Below are 17,818 nucleotides of genomic sequence, written 5' to 3' on the forward strand. Positions count from 1 at the left end.
AAACATTTGCGGATGAAGAATTCATACTCAAGGGGTTTGGGGTTCGGCACTAGAGCTCCCCACCTACTAACTGACATGCAATGACCATTGCAGACAAGCCTGCTGGCCAACTGATCCTGGCAGGCCATCCAGGACCACTCATCTTGTCAAAGCAAAACAGAGGCCAAAGTAGTGAGCAGAATCCCTCTTTCCGGATGTCCATGGGTTGCACTGCACAGCAAACATGGCATCAGAGTGTTGGGCAAAGTAGAGTGAAGAACATAGGAAGAAAAGTAAAGAAAAAAGAGAAAGAATGAAAAGGGCCAATACCATCACTGGGAGGTCCTGTCCACCATGAACAGGTTCCCCACAGGGAGGAGGATTTCAGTGGAGACTAGTTTGGTCTGAGCAAATGGTTCTAGCTCAAATAGCTAAGGTTTTGATAAAACCATATTGCTGGAACAAGTGGTGATGTGACAAATGTATGTACCTTCCAGTTTGGGTAGGTTTTCTCTAGACAGAACACGAAGAGAAGGATCTGTTGAGTAGTCCAGTGACAGCGTCAAGGAAGGGGGCAGAGAATCACTGTTTTCTTTTCAATGGTGAAATGGATCCCTGGGTGCTGGCTGTTGAGATGTGCTAAAAATGTTTCCAATGTATCCCAGCCACGTCACCAAATAGAAAAAAATACGTGCACATAGCTTACCTATATTGTAATGAATTACAACATAGATAAGCTATTGCACCTAAATGAACATCGCTATGAAAATACAGCACTAAAAGTTCCTCTCAAACTCGCAATATGGCTATGATATGTGATAGATGTGTTCACCATTTGGCCACACTGCTGAGGTACGTTGAAAACATTTTCTGCACCTCAATAGCCAACATCTGAGAATCCATTTCAAAATTGAAAAGGAAAACAATTATGCTCTCCTTTTCCTTGAGTTATCAAAATCATGGCTTTGATAAGAGTTATCAAAATCTTGGCTAATTGAGCTAGAACCATTTGCTCAGACCATACTAGTCTCTCCACAGAACACAGTCACACCACAGTATTTGTTTATCCGATGACTTTCTCCTACACAAAATCAAGAGAATATTCTCCCATCTTATACCACCCCCCCCAAAAGCAATTCTCTTCCTAAAAAACACTGCAGTTCCTTACATTTGGAGCACCTCAGAAAAAATCTCACAGGTTTTAAAAAGGTATGACATGTACACCTCCCTCAGTCTATACCTAAAATTAGCTAGCCTCATTTGTGCACTAAAAGATCCTCTCCACCAACTAAACTAATGTTTCTCAAACTTCTTATTTTAGTAACGGGTAGTTTCATCTTTTCATTTCACAATATATTTATAGAACAATTATATTCACTATGGAAGATACCTATATTTATAGAACACTCATAATTAAAACTCAAATGCATTTTATTTTTGAAAACAAAATCAAAATAAACACATAAAAATTATAAAATCAGTTGACGATTAAAGCTGCATTCTACATAAGTTATACGCATATATACCAAAACAACATGAATTATGATTTTAAATGAAAAAAAAAAAGTTGCATTTTAATGAGAGCGGTGTTTCTGTCTTTGAATCATAAATTTCTTTAATCTCATCAAGTATAATGTAATGCTGGAAAGCATAACACCTAATTATATATATATATATAATCATTAATTAAAATTTTGCACGAAACACTTGTTCCGTGAAAAATCGTAAGTTGCACGGAACAATCTCACAGAAGATTAGTGTTCGCTGGAACACGGTTTGGTAAACGCTGATCTCTATAGCATCTCTTGCTTCTGCAAACATTCATATTTTTCGGTCAAACAGAATGGAACAAAACCTCCCTTTTATATAGGCACTTACATTGGAGTAATTAGATCTGGTATCTGCAATACAACACTCACCATATCTGAACAAACTTGGCTGCCTCATTTTACCTAAAACGAGTAAGACATTTATTTTATAACTTTCAATAAGTTTCCATTGCTGCACCCACATAGGATGCCAGTTAGGATTGTAGGATCCTGCCTTCCCTACTCTGTATGCATCACCGTCAACAGGGTGTAGCATAGAGGCAGCCTGCCTCATTGCGCGGCTTAATAAGGGTGCTTGTTCAGCCATATTGCGGTAGGTGCCGTCACTACTACGCTAATTCCTGTAAGCATAGCAAGTAAGGAAAGAAGTTTTTCCAAGCTTAAACTGATTAAAAATTATTTGCAAACAGCAACGACCCAAGAAAGATTGGTTGATCTAGCAACTATATCGATAGAGGCAGACATAGTTTATAACTTAAATTTAGAAGAGCTTATAAACAGTTTTATTGTGCGATATCCCCATAGAGCAAACATTTAATTAATATTATTATGTAATCGTTTTGTTAATGTTTGTCTATGCATTATGAAAGGACCACTACCCAGACCCAAAAGCGATACAAAGATTGAAGTAATGAGATGTCATATTTCCATATATAAGTAGTCAAAAGGTATCACATCTTATTACTAAAATACTCTGGATTAGAGAAAGATACTTGTAGGTTTTTTCACTTGGTTATATTATAAATTAAAGATGCCAAGAAATTATATTCTTAGTTTAATCCTTTATCCAAGTGTAAGCAAATAAAATTTTGCACATGAAGCAGCATCATGACTAGGCTTATTTTATTGTATATAGAGGCTAATGACTTCACATTAATTGTCTTAGTATCCCATAATGCAATGTACATATTCTTAAGGACATGTATAATGCTATGCATTATAGGAAGGACCACTATCCAGACACCAGTTTTGACCTTTATTGAGGTCTCATCAGTGGGAGCTAGATCCAGAAGTGATACCAAGCTTACACTTGGATAAAGGATTATACCAAGAATATAATTTCTTGCCATTTTTAATTTATAATATAACCGAGCAAAGAAAAAAAAAAAAAAAAACTTTCAAAAATCATTTGTTCATTTTGTATATTCAGGATATATAAAATTATATATTCTTACTTCTTTTTCAAAGTGATTAATTACAGCTAGATTATACAATTTGCTTCCATGTTCCTTTGGTAATATAGAATTAGCTCCTGCTACTCTAATTCCACTTTCTCCAGACATAGGTGCATTCATATCATCTGCTAAAATGAAAACACAATAATGCACTTGTATGATTGAAAATTTCATTGCCAGATAGAATGAGAAACATTTAGTGCACATAATAAATAATCATAAACAAAATTCCTGGGTATTATGAAAGATAAGAATTTATTTTTTTTTATTAAGTAATAAGAGCATTGGTTGGTTACTGTATGGGGGAGGGTCCCAATTTTTATTTATTTATTTTTCCTCCCCTATAGCTTGCATTTCTGATATCTGAGTCTGTTATTATAGAAACTGAAATGTTTCTACTAACTTTGGGTTCAACTTAGGATATACCTAAGTGCTCTATCATTTAGACTATCCTTAACCAAACACTCTGAAATGAAGCAACATGCACTGTCCCAATTTACCCTGATGTTCACGTTGGATGTATCAGGTTTTCCTCCCAGGTAACATGGATTTTTCACCCTCCAGACAGAGATTGAGAGAAACATGATCAGGAAGAACTCTGCGACATCTGACTATTAATCCTCCTTAAACTGAATATGATCCTTTCATTCCAAAGAAATGTTTATCAAACCTGTGGAGATTTGAACACACATTGTTTCCTACCAAAGGACACAGATTCGCATTATTCACCTACCTGGGCTACAGAGGCACTACAATACAAACACAATATTTTTAATTATGGTATATCATCTGACATCTAAAAGTGTCACAAACTAAAGTGATTTGAAAAGTAAGATTTTTTCAATTTCTGTGCTGGTTCCAAGTTTGGTCTCTAGAACAGAGTTTCTGGATTATTTAACCCTTAGCCTGTCCACAGTACAGTACTAACACTGCTGTCCTACAGATTTACAGTCTTTGAAGATTGAGATTCACATAAAAAATAAAAAAACATGATATATAGGATGCTTATACCAATATATAAGTCAGTCCTAAACTTAAGACATATGTGACTTATGATAGTCATCCCATTAACATGTTCACAAAATCTATCACCTCACTACTGCAACCAATGGATGTTATTGCTGTCTTCAAAATAAACTATTTAAGAAATATTTTGCAGATCTTACTGAGAACCACTACAGGGACGGGATAATGGTGCTGGAGCATTGCTGGAATAGATGTATTAGTCTTAAGGGAGATTATGTTGAAAAATAAAAAATATTTTGTAAAAATTATTTTTATTATAATTTTTTTGATGTTATACAGAAATTTGTGTTATAATTTGAGCATTATTAATTTTTTCATTATATTTTTTCAGGTATTTAAGGAACATTTAGGAAAATAATCGTGGAAAAATTTACAACCCAACAACGAATCAAAATCATGCAATTTATTTCAAAAATCAGCATTCAATTATTATTAATTAGCCATTAATTTGATATTAATAATTGGCTATCATGTTCTCCATATCTGACAGCTCTTGACTTCCTCCTATGGGGTTACCTGAAGGAAAAGGTGCATGTGAGCAAGCCACAGACACAATTCAACAGCTGAAGATTAGAATATTCATGCAAAAATTAGGATGCTAGAAACATTAACAGCCATATGTCATGGAACATGCCATAGAAAGGACCCATTTTTGTGAAGCCAAAAATGGAAAACATTTAACATGATGTGGTTTTTCATAACTAATAAAAAAAAAGACTAGGTTCTACATTTTATTATAAAAAAAAATAATAATAATAAAAAGTAATAAAAAAAGTACCTGAATGTCCCCCCCACCTTTGTGACTTATGGGCCACCCTGTATTATTTCACTATAAACAAAGAGTAAAATTAGTTAAAACATATAATAAAACATTAATTGTTAACATGTCCTTATGGTTCATGTAGTAATTTCCAAATTATGGGGAGATCGTTGAATGGAATCCCATCATAAGTCAAGGACTAACTGTATACACACATACAAATTTCCAAAAATTCAAATTTCAAAATCCTATACCTCATAAAACTTAAATGGTAGCCCTATTCATGTGCCCACACAGTCATCATTTTCAAATCCTCCAGCAGAGCACAAATCTACTTCACCTTTCATAGTGCTCCTCAGCTTTGTATCATCTGCAAACAACTGAATAAACTGATTTATACAATATTCTTCTCCATTTAACTACGAACTTATCATGTGGTGATTAACAAAGGATGCTGTTAAATTACTGCATGACCCATTACAAACTAATGATGACTATCATAGAGAATCTTATTTCAACGTGATACTAACCTCTCTAGCACCTTAATAAAGTCCAGATACAGAGATCAGTCTGTAATTTGAAGCCCGAGTGTTACTACCGCAATTCTCTTTTTGAAGTGGAACAATTATGCCCTCCTTCAACTCCTTTGGGACCTCTCCATTCCATAGTTCTAATTGAGCAAACCCATCAAAAGCCACTGTTAACATTATTTTGCATTACTTCCTGGAAGATTAAAATACACAGTGATATGTCATCATCTTGTCTATTAATACTGAGTTTACTTAATTTCTCATATATCTCCTGCTCATCCATCATTAATCCCACTTTTATTGTTCTCTTCTTACTTAAAATTTGTACAATATTCCACTTACCAGTAAGACATACTTTGACGAACAGCTTTTCAATATATTTTCCTCAGTGGCTAGCTGTTTACCATTTCCATCAACAAATATCATCTGCCTAGGAAGATGTAATATTCTCAATAATATTCTATACTATGATGATTCTTTCTTCTGCTGACCAAACATTGAAGGAGTGCTCTGAGATTTTTTGGCTAGATGGCTGATTTTTGCTGCTGTTCATGAAGTGCTTTTCCTTTCAAGGTGTTAACCTTCTTACCAAGCTCTTTATACTCCTAATTGATTATTGCTTAAAAACCTTACGTGATTCCATAATTTAGGTTTTTTTCTTCTTCTGGATTACCTGTTTAATCTTTTCCCTCCCTACATTTAGAATACATTCAGATATTGCAGCTGTTAGGCATTTATTGACCAACTAAAAACAGCACTGATTCCTTTCCCACTTCATCATCTATCTGTAGTTATTTCCATATATATATTTTTTCTCACGGAACCTAAATATGGCTGACCACCACTATCTAGATAATTACCTCATATCTGGACTGCATTCATTCATTCATAACTCTTCAAGCAAAAAAAATCTACTCCTCACACCCCTAATAACCACACCTTTATTCAACTTCCTGGGATGACCTCTTGTTCTGGTCCCCTCTAGCCAAGTGCTGAAGCATTTCCCCAGCACCAATCTTATAAAACTCTTTAAGTAACTTAAAAGTTTCTATCATATACCCTCTTTTTTTCCTATCACCCAACTTCTGCAATCCACACACCCTCAATATATCCTCATAGGAAACATTGTACAAACCACTCACCATCTTGATTGCGTTCCTCTGAATCTTCTCCACAACTTCCTCAACCCCAAGAAACCCAGAAGACCAGACCTTGAGGAAAGTAATCCAGATATGGACGTATCAAAAGGCATAACAACTTCCTTATCTCTATTTGTAGCATGTTCTTTGATAGCCAAGTAATCTTATGGATTACCATAGCAAACTTGAAGCAACATGTCCTCTAAACCTTAAATCTCTGTCTACCACCACCCTAAATCTCTAGATTCATCTATTTCCTGGAGTATACAGTGCCATCAATGTGATAGACAGCTTGTAATCTATTTATTCCAAAATGCATAACTTTACATTTTCCACATTGAATTGACACCCATAATCTTTTCCATATATTGACATCCAGTTTAAATCATCCTTCAAGCTCTAAACACTGCCTTGATTAACTAACTTTTGTATCATCAGCAAACAACTGAATATTTCCTTTCAGGTTATTACCTATATTGTTTATGTATAAATTAAATGTCTGTGCAGTTAGCCTAGTGGTTGTGCGCTTTGCAACCATATGCCTGGGGAAGGAGTGTCCTAGGTTCGATTCCCATCGACGACGTAAGGAGCTTAAGGATCCTCCTCAGCCATACCCAAGTTAGTCGGTCTTGGGTATGGACAGCAGGGTTTTTTCTCCGGTTTATCCTGGGGTTTCTCCTCCCGCAAAGCAGGCATGCCGGCCCCATGAACACACACTTTGACAGACATAGGATACTGCCAGGAATAAGGAGCAACTAACCTATTCCACGCGATTATCAGTTATGGAAGCTTACAGCATAAAATGTGTAGGCCTGAGCGAAAGTGTAACATACGATGATGATGATAAATTAAACAGTTGTGGTCCCAGCACTGAACCATGCAGCAACCACTAGTCACCTGCTTTCCCCTTTATTGTGCCCCTCTATATATATACCACTTTTTGATATCTGTCCAGCAGTCACTCTCTTATCCACATAACCATTTCTTTTAGGGTTACACGGTGATCAGCATTCATTTTAAAAATTTTATGGAATTTACAACCGTATTAAAAAAACTTTTTTTATTTTCCCGACGTTTCGATCTTCACATCAAGATCATCATCTGGAGCATACATAAATATACAGGACAAGCTGAGTTACATCATTAACTATACGCTAGAGAAACAATGATTTAATCACATGTTATTCTTCTACTGGCGTGACCTCTGGTGGAAAAAAACAGAATTGACTGGAAAACCACCAGCTGTCTACATCACACTAGAACATGGCATGAATGGAAATTCAAGGAAGCCTGTGAGATTATCAGCAACCACCCCAATCTGAACAATAATGATTGGTTTAAAAATCCTAAACATATGGAAGGTATATATTCGACCTTCCTCACTAAGAACAATTATAAACAGGACTGTAGAAAATCCAGTATTGTAAATCAAAAATAAGAATTGTAATACTAAAAATAGGACACCAATTGTTTTTGAAAGAAAACCATCTAAAAGAATGTTTATTCCTGTCATTGTAAAAATAGAATTTAGCTTGATGTAAAAATTTATTATTTTTATTTTTTTTCCACCAGAGGTCATGCCAGTAGAATAACATGTGATCAAATCATTGTTTCTCTAGCTTACAGTTAATGATGTAACTCAGCTTGTCCTGTATATTTATGTATGCTCCAGATGATGATCTTGATGTGAAGATCAAAACGTCAGGAAAATAAAAAAAAGTTTTTTTAACACAGTTGTAAATTCCATAAAATTTTTAAAATGAATCCACATAACCAGTAACTCTCTTATCCACATTTGCCTGAGAACAGAGTTTCTTCATGTGTTATTCTGTGAAATTCCTTTGCAAAATCCAGAAGAATCATTGTTGTGTAGCCATTTCCTCCATCTACTTCAGTTGTTACTTTATTATAAAAAGTTAGTCAATTACTAAGGCATGACCTACCTTTCACAAAGCCATGTTGCCCCTCATATAGTACCTTATTTTTTTCCACCCATTCTTGAATTCTCTTTTTGACCAATTTTTCCAATACTTTTACCACCATGCCTGAGATACTGATTGATCTATAATTCACTACTGCAGTCTTTGAACTTCCCTTATGCAATGGAATTATTTTACCCTCTTTTTACTCCCTTGGAACTCTACCCGAGCTGACTTAAATTAACTGGCAGTTACCTTGCACATTCTCGCAAAACCCGAGCTGATATCCCATCTAATCCCACAGCAGTATTTACACTGAGTCTCTGCAATATCCTAAGAACCTCAATTCATCCACCTCTTTTCCCACGTTAGTATCGGTCACATATGTTAAAGCAGTAACCTCACTAGGTTTGATGAACCCTTGCAAAGTGGTCACTGAGTAACTCAACTATTTTATCCAATTCTGTGTCCTCGTGACCATCATCACTCATTAAGATTAATCTTCAGGTTAGTCATTCTTCCTCTTACTTGCCACATGACAAAAGAACTCTTTGGGATTTCCTTTGGCCTGCTCAGATAGATTCTTCTCATAATTTGATTTTGCCTTCCTTGTCATGCTGGTCACCTTTCTTGCTTGAGTCTTGTACTGTTCATGAGTTTTCTGATCACCTTTCTCTTTATATACCCTCTACAGCATTTTCTTCTTCTGTAGCTCATACTTAGTGATATTAGTCATCCATCTAATGCCTACTTGATTAATCCTCCTTACCTTAAGTATACAATTTAATATTGCTTTCTCTAGATGACCCTTAACTATCTTCCATGCACCACTATCATTATTAACCAACAGTGTTTTATGCCATGGCACATATTCAAACTTCCTCCTAAGTTTGTCATAATCATCTGCCGACTAGATCCACACACATATTCTCCTCTTACCCCAGTCCTAAAGATACTTTCAGGTGCAAATTTTGTTTGCTCACACTTGGATAAAGGATTAAACTAATTTTATTATACTCTAACCAAGTGAAAAATAAACTTTCAACATCTTTCTCTAAATCCAGAGTAATTTATTAAAAAAGGGTGGCACACCATTTGGCAACTCCTATAGGTAGAGAAGACCTGCTAATGCTTCTGCCTGATATCTCCACTTGGGCCTGGCTCCCATTGAAGAGACCTCAATAAAGGTCGAAACTAGTCTGAGTAGTGGCCCTTCCCTTAATGCATAACATTATACATAACTGCAAGGAGATGTGTTTTGCATTATGGGAGATACTGAGATAGGAGTGTTGGTAGCTTGCTCCACCTTTGCAACAAGTTGTCTGGTGTTGTACCACCTTGCCCCAGTCCCGAAGATACTTTCAGGCGCTTTAGTAGTAGTGCTTTGTGCAAAAAAAGTACACCAAGTTTTTTGGCAGCTGCAGAAGCTAGACTGTCCTTGCTCTACTGGGATAATATAGCTAGGAGACTATGATTCTTTTACAGCTATTGTAAGCCACAGTATGGACAGCAGTGAGCAGTTGGAGTTTTGGTCTTGAGCCATTCATGGTATGCATAAGTATTTTTTTCTTTTACTGTGTTGACACATTTTTTTGAGAACTGAGGCTTGGATGGCAGCTGTGAATTTGGGATGATTTCTGTTTCTGAGAGGATGATTTCTCTTATTCAGTCTCAGCAGATGTTTAGATCCAAAGAACTGACCATGGAAAGAAGGAATAGAAGTGATGAAGGTCATCCCATCTAGCACTCTTGTAGTGCCAAAGGAAATGAGAATGAGGCCTGTTGGGTGATATTTGTTCTGTGGCAAAAGAGAATTGTATGAGGTTCTGATCTGAGTTACCAAGAGGAAAGATGACATTCATAATATACGAAAAGATCATGTGTCTTGGCAAATTAGAGGAGTTTGCCAGGTATTCTAGTAGGGAGACTGATGATCTGTGATAGGTCATTGCTAATGGCAAACTCTTCAGCATCTCTGCCTGCTTGTTTGATAAAAGTGGAGAAGGGAAGCCAATTTGAGTTGTGGATGATGTCTCTAAACAGGGTGACTCACAATTAAGATATTTTGACTGTAGAAAGTTGAGCGTTAGGGAGAGATAGTTGAAGTCAGAGTGATTGGAAAACAATAGAGATTTTGAAAAGGGCAGGTCGGTTTGGTAAGGAAATTTTTAACCAAAGCAGGTTGGACAGGGGATTTGAGGTTTTGCAATCTCTGGTATAGTATGTCAATTCTTATGAATTCATGAGTGCTACCCTTGTGATAGAAAGAACTGTATAATGTGTAGTCTGAGCAGTTGAGATGGACAATAGTTGTGAAGTTAACAGTTGGAGTTGTGATAAGAATAGTAGTTTTGTGGGTTAGATATTTTTTGTTTGTTTTTTATGATTTTCTAACTATTTTTGTGATCTGCAGTAAAATTATGTTTCTTTGGATTGTGGTTCATTGTATATGGTGAGGAAGAGATAAAAGGAAATGCAGCACTGCAGGGGGAGGTGACAGACTCAAAAACATACTGCCCACACAGAGGGAACCCAGTCTTGTATCCATATGTGGCCTCAACAGTTCCTCCTGCAGCCACAATACTTAGTCTCTCTCCGGTAATGAATTGACAAAATATGTGGCAGCAGGATTTGATACTAGCCAATCAGGAAGTTCTAGATTTGTTACTAACTAGTTTGGTCCAGTGCACTAATCAGCAGCTTGTCTGCAGAAGCATTTTACTGCTGTACCCTCAAATGGGGGAAGGTCTGGGTCCCCTACAGTGTGAGTGGCATGTCATTGAGGGTATCAGTTGCACTGCATGTAGGAAGAAGGGGTGACAGAAACCAGAACCATTGCTATAGTGACTATACATGGTTGCAACCACTTCATGTCTCTAATAAGCAAAGCGGTGGTATTTCACCAAGTGATGAAAGACATCTACCACCTGAAAGTTAGTCAGCATTTCCTCCAACTAGGGAACATATATATCTGCAACAGCAATGCTTGCTTGGTTTGCCAGAGTCCCATTTGTGGGACCAGGTTATACGGCATGTTGTTAATATGATATTTCCAAAAGGATATCTCCAGATTACAGTTTCTTACCTGTTCTGTGAGATCCTGCCAATCCTCCTAAACCCTTTTAAATAAAAAAGGGTGACATTTTCAATACTGGCTTTTCACCTGCTACATGGATGATGAAAGAAACTGGTGCATTTATATTGTTGCCACATCTTTTTTTTTTTTTTTTTTTTTTTTTTTTTTTTACTTCTGTAATCAAGTGATATACATACAGTATCAGAACTTGGTTGAGGCCTTGTGAGGTCCATGAAAATTTTGAGGATGAAAACTTCATATTCAAAGGATTAGAGCCAACCACAAATACCCACTCATTGGCAAGCAATTAGCAATTATTGCACTCGAGAAAGGAAAGCTACGATTTCCCCTGGATGCTATACTGACACCACAGCAAGCCTTGGATCCTAACCCTGGAAGAGGTACAAGACTTACTACAACAGCATTGCGCCTTGCGAGCAAAAGCCCACTAGGGTCATCCAGGACTGCTACCCTTCTGAAGCAGAGGCCAAAGTAGACTACCAGGATCACCTTTTCTGGATGTTCACAGGTCACAATGCCCTGCTACATGGTGGAAGAGCATTGGAATCCCAGTAATGGTAGTCTGGAAAAAATTATTTCTATAGTACAACTTTCTGTAGTGATAATTAATGGAATCACAATACAAAAATCACTAAGAAATGTACTGTTTGATAATTGTGTGTGATCATTTTTTAGAAAATGAGTCCATGAATGAAAGGCTGTTAGCCTATAGTACACATTAGTATTAGTACTGTTAACAGCAAAGAATTAGATAATCTAGATGATATTCTTACTTATTTAAAGTAAAGTGGCAAACAATAATACTATAAATATTTAAAATTAGTATTGTTAACTTAAAAATTCTCTATATGTTTTCTTTTAAAGATCACAATAACAGTAGATATGTCACAAATATTTACATATAAACTTACCATTTAAATCTAGAAATATGACAGGTATGTGTTTTTCCATACCTGGAGGAGGATCCCTACAAAAAAAAAAAATAAATAAATAAAAATAAGTCCATTTTATATCATAAATGTAATACAAACAGAATATGTACGATCTAATCAAGAGTTGACATGAAATGTAATTAATACATAATGATAAGTTTAATTATAATTATTATTAATAAATTCATCACAGGAGGGGTTTAGACTTAACTGCCAACAAGATATATCATAATAAACCCAAAACACATTCCACTCACCACTATTTTCCATATAAAAAATGCATTCCTCCCTCTTTTCAACCATAGTATTATGAAACTTTCAGATAAACACTGGTTCTTGTCCTACAATCAATGTATAATCCCTTGCATATTAATTCTGTAAAATCCATTCATCAGTTTAAAAGCCTAAATCATAAACATCTGTTTTTCACCTATACAATGAATCCTGCAATTTCACATTTCCTTCAGCCCCCTCCCAATAACTAACATTCCAGAGTCCTATTAAATTAGAAACCATGTGACAAAATTTGCACTGTAGTCAAGGTGTAGTCTAACCTAGGCCATGTACAATAGTGCTAAAACATCATCAGTACTAGTATCTGTGTGGAAGAGATGAAAAGATTCACAGGTGAGTGATCAAAATGGTGACTTGTGGAATATTCCTTCTGAGAATAAACAAGGTTTCAGAGTTACAGAGCTCAACTAACAAAGGTGGAAAAGTGGGAATAATCCCCTCAATAAAGGTCGAAACTAGTCTGGGTAGTGGTCCTTCCCTTAATGCATAACATTATACATATCTGCAAGGAGATGCGTTGTGCATTATGGGAGATACTGAGATAGGAGTGATGTTAGCTTGCTCCACCTTTGCAATGAGTTGCCCAGTGTTGTACCACATTACCCCAGTCCTGAAGATACTTTCAGGAGCAAACTTTGTTTGCTCACACTTGGATAAAGGATTAAACTAAATTTATTATGGGATAATCCCCTCTTAATAGCATATAAATTATTAAAGAGGATTTTATAGATTAGATGCTTAAAAAATTTCTGAATATATGACTGGATGGAAGAGAACAATGTAAAACCCCCATTCCTGGAAGATGTGTAAGAGTGTATTTAGTAGAATATAATAAGCATAAATTTTTTTGATAGCATTCATTCTTAACTTACACAGATGCCTTCTCATCCTCTCCCCACTTGCATAAAATGAAAAATTCTATCTACTAATATCCTGTGTAACCATTTCAAAATGTTGTAAATCTATACCATATACCCCTCTTTCTCCTGTTTACTAGCATGTACAGTCCACAAATTCTCAAATTCTCTCCTCATAATCTACATTCCAAAGTCATGATAACATCTTTAACACTCTCCATTGTACCCTATCTACTGTATCTGCATCACCTCAGAAACCAGAAAATCAGATCAGTGCACAACAGTGTAGATAAGGTTGCATCAAATTTTGTATGAAGGCAAAATGATTTCTTTGCTCTTACATGTCGATGATAATTTCAGCATTGCAATTATCCTCTGCGTTGAATTTGAAATCTTTGCTAATATGACTCTTGAAGTTTAACTTCCTATCTGCTAAAACTCCAAGATCTCTAACCTGTCAGTTTCTTCTAGCATAAACACACCAATATAATGTTGTGGTTATAGCCTTTCAGCTGTTTTAGGGGCAGCTATATACACGTCACCATCTAGAGAAATTACTATGAGCAAGGTGGTTTCCTGTTGCCTTCCTTGCTGTACTATATCCCATGACTGTAGCCTGTGTGTTCACAGGGCCGGTTTGCCTGCTTGCAGGATGAAAAATCCCAGATAAACTGTCAGAAAAAACCCTGCTGTCCATGCCCAAGACTGGCTATGGCTGAGGAAGATCCTTAAGTTCGATTTCCATCATGTCGTTGATGGGAATTGAACCTAGGACACTCCTTTCCCAGGCACATAGCCACCAGGTTAACCGTGAAGACCACCAATATAATACGACACTGGATATCTAATCAAATCAAAGTGCATGGCTTTACAATTACTAGCACTGAACTGACAGCCATTTTCCCATGCCCACAATTCCAACCTATTCAAATCATTCTGCATATCAGCAGCACTTCTGATTATCCTACCCATCTTTGCATCATCAGCAAACAGCTGTCTCCTGTCAGATATTTCCCAATATCATTAATGTAAAGGGTGAATAACAGTTGATCAAGGACTGATTCAAATGGTACATTACTGGTCACCTTATGTCTTGTAAACTTCCATCTCCAATACACCACATTATAAAATTTGAGATACAAAACATGACTGTCACTTAGTAAACCCATGTTGTTCACTGAAAAGTATAAATTTTCTGTCAAACCATTCTGTAAGCAGTTTCTTACCAGCTTTTCCAAAAATCTTCACCTACGCTCCAAAGATACTGACAGGTCAAGAGTTACACACATCAGTCTTTGCACCATCTTTGTGCAATGGAATTATGATACATTCTTTCCACTCCTGTAGAATCTTCTCCGTTCTGAGACTCAGATTATACAGTCCAGTCAAAGGTATAGCTGCTGCTGAATACCCTTACAGTGGCTGTGCTGATATCTCATCATTTCCTATTTCCAAATTCATATTCAGTTTAAATAACAGCTGTAGTACTTTTTCCTCATTTATCTTTATTTCTTCCTCCAGTATGTAGCACTGAGCTCAATATTGCATATACCAGGATGGTAGCTTCAGCAAAATGGGCACTCATTAATTTTTTTTCGTACTCGCACTTAACTATAAATTAAAGATGACAAGAAATTATATTCTTGGTTTAATCCTTTATCCAAGTGTAAGCAAACAAAGTTTGTGCCAGAGATCTCCATATAGCCTTTTAAGGAATGCTGAGAACTGCCCCAGGCCTCTGACCTAATATCCAACCCTCACCTTCTTGAGGTGCACTCTAATAGGGTGCACCACACTAACTACATACTAAAGATGCAGATGGGCTGGCAATCTGGATTTAGCCAACCAATTGGCTTAAACAATAATGCAAAACGATGGCAAAATATGAAAGAATTTCCTTATATCATTAATATATAAATTAAACAGTAGTGGGCCTAGTACAGAGCCTGTAGACATTCCACTCATTCACCCCATCTCCTAGACTCTACTCCACAATAATTAAATGCCAAAATAAATTATTTCTATTCTCAAGGCCTGTGTTAATTATATAAGTTTTTTCTTATGGCAATTCAGTTTAAGTGCATTTAATGACATTACAAAAATAAAGGTTTCAAGTAAATTATTATTTAATAACAGAATTAAAATAACTGAAATAAAAGCTCACCAATCAGCAGGAGCACCTGGTATTCCTGAACCAGGAGCAGGAACTAGCACAGCATTTCTTTCTTCTGTTAAGCATACCCATTGATCAATAAGACTCTGCTCTCTATCAATGTCATGATCTGATTTGTCTGATAAAGAAAAAATTTGCCATTATTTTAGGAGTCAATCAGTGAAAATATAAAAGATATAAACGTATGCGTATGTACAATCACTGTATGCACACAGTGAGCAGATTTACTTTACTCTTGTGAGCAAATGATGCAGGATAATGAAATTAGACTGGAAAAAGTGCAATGACAATAACAGCTTGTGTATGTGTGTGTGTGTGTAAGAGAAATGGAGAGGATTTTTGTCTAAAGGCCTTCACAGTTGTTTCTATTTTGAGTGTTACTGATAACTCCCATCTTCAACATATACATAAAAATCTAATAGTGTCATTTGCAACCAATTAATAAATGCGTACACGTGCTTTTTTCAATTTTCTAACAAACCAGTATAATGGTCACTTATAAGTGACTATTTTTGTTTTAGAAATTAGTAATTCACTTATTCAGATCTCTATTAATACCTGATGAGAGTCCTGTGTTGGGAAAGAGAATTTTTAAGGCTGATATATATTTTATTAACTTGTGGGAGATTCTCTCTTGTCATGTGTGCCTTTTTAAAAGGAACATATCTAATAAGAATCAACCACTCATTCTAGCAATATGCTCTATGCTCTTGGCACTGAAGAAGTCAGGAAATATTCTAACTACCTGTTCATGAATTCTTCACCCGACTATTAAGACTCTCCTATCTTCTCATATTCCAAAAGGAACATTCAAGTTTCTCTCCCCTCCCCAGAAACCTCACTTTATCTAAATAGCCTGTCCTTGACTACTGTTAAATCTTGAATGAAAGAGAATTTATAATGTATTATCTTTCATTCAGATTTAACAAGTATCTAAATTCTCGATATAATACTTGTATATTAATAAAAAGAAATTGAATGTAAATGAAATGATAATAACATCCTTGATTTGAAATTTGCTGAATATTGTATTGTCAAATGTCCCATGAAAAATAAAAAAGGGGGAAAGCAATTTAGGAATGGCTGAAGTATGTGTTAGTATGTGAACATTAGGCTAAAATCCCAGACAAGATAAGAAGATTAAATCATGACCTGAGACCATCACGTATGCAAAGGTCTACGTTGCGTGTGTGTGTGGGGGGGGTTCCCATGGACGAGAACAAGAAGTGTCGGAACGGAGTGCAGAGGAATTGAGGTGCCATGTGAAGGTCATCGAGGGAGTATATAGTTTTTGGCGACACAAAAACGAGGCTTTTTTGCCTTGGATCAGTTCCAGTTGTTCCCAGAGAAAGGAAGTTCCAGTGATGTCGGGGTGAGTTGAATTAGAGCTATGTGGCCAAGTAGAATGCCAACGTGCATATAGATCTTGGCATAGCAGAAGGTCAGCGTAGGCCGAGAAGGAAATGCGGAACCTTGTGGACCAACATCGGCAGCAGTGCTTCATGAACATTGTAGGCAATGAATCGTGATCGTATTCACATATCTACCTTCCAGAAGCAAGAACCTAAGGAGCGTATCAACCAGGTAACCTCGTCAAAAAGCGACCAGATAAAGAAAATGCGAGCCATACAATTTTAATTGATGATCACAAGTATAAGCTAGTTAGATCCCGACACCTCAGTAAAGTAAGAACTTTTTTCAAAATTTTGTATACAAAGAAAGTTAGATTGCGACGGTAAAAGGGACTAATTAGAATTGTGATTTATGAAGTGTTGTAGGACTTTAGGAGTTGAACCATAGGGAATGATTGATCTGAGTCAGAAAACTTGAAAAGGTGCAGTGTGAAAATATTTTAGTTTGTCATTGTCAGGTAGTTCTTGAACCATTAATTGTGTGAAAATAATCTAGGAGTGTTAAGTAATTAGAAGGACATCCCATTTTAATAGTATTAGATAACATTTCATGTTGTAAGGGAACTAGAATGTCCATGTTATGTCGAGTTATCTTATTTTACCATTCATACCAACATTAGTTAAGTTAGTGTCTATGAAGATAATTATAACTTGCTTTATTAATAATGAATAAATTTTTTCGTCAACCAAATAACC

The 17,818-nt window shown here is 36.1% G+C and overlaps 1 protein-coding gene across 6 annotated transcripts in view; it reads right to left on the bottom strand.

Moving 5' to 3' along the window:
• Positions 1-17,818, bottom strand: part of Khc-73 (Kinesin heavy chain 73) — an 842,240-nt gene that overhangs the window by 208,736 nt on the left and 615,686 nt on the right. For 4 of the 6 annotated variants that reach the window (XM_090407554.1, XM_090407553.1, XM_090407550.1 and 1 more), the window contains 3 exons: positions 15,702-15,828; positions 12,366-12,421; positions 2,984-3,111 (listed from right to left, as the gene is read on the bottom strand). In XM_090407554.1, the coding sequence (XP_090263680.1) occupies positions 2,984-3,111; positions 12,366-12,421; positions 15,702-15,828 (311 nt within the window). The remainder of the gene's footprint in view (positions 1-2,983; positions 3,112-12,365; positions 12,422-15,701; positions 15,829-17,818) is intronic. The other 2 variants (XM_090407555.1, XM_090407552.1) reach the window with 1 other exon arrangement.

This window comes from Typopeltis vanoorti, chromosome 17, assembly GCF_054136105.1.
Source record: "Typopeltis vanoorti isolate ZY-2024b chromosome 17, IOZ_Tvanoo_1.0, whole genome shotgun sequence".
Classification (NCBI taxonomy): Eukaryota; Metazoa; Arthropoda; class Arachnida; order Uropygi; family Thelyphonidae; genus Typopeltis; species Typopeltis vanoorti.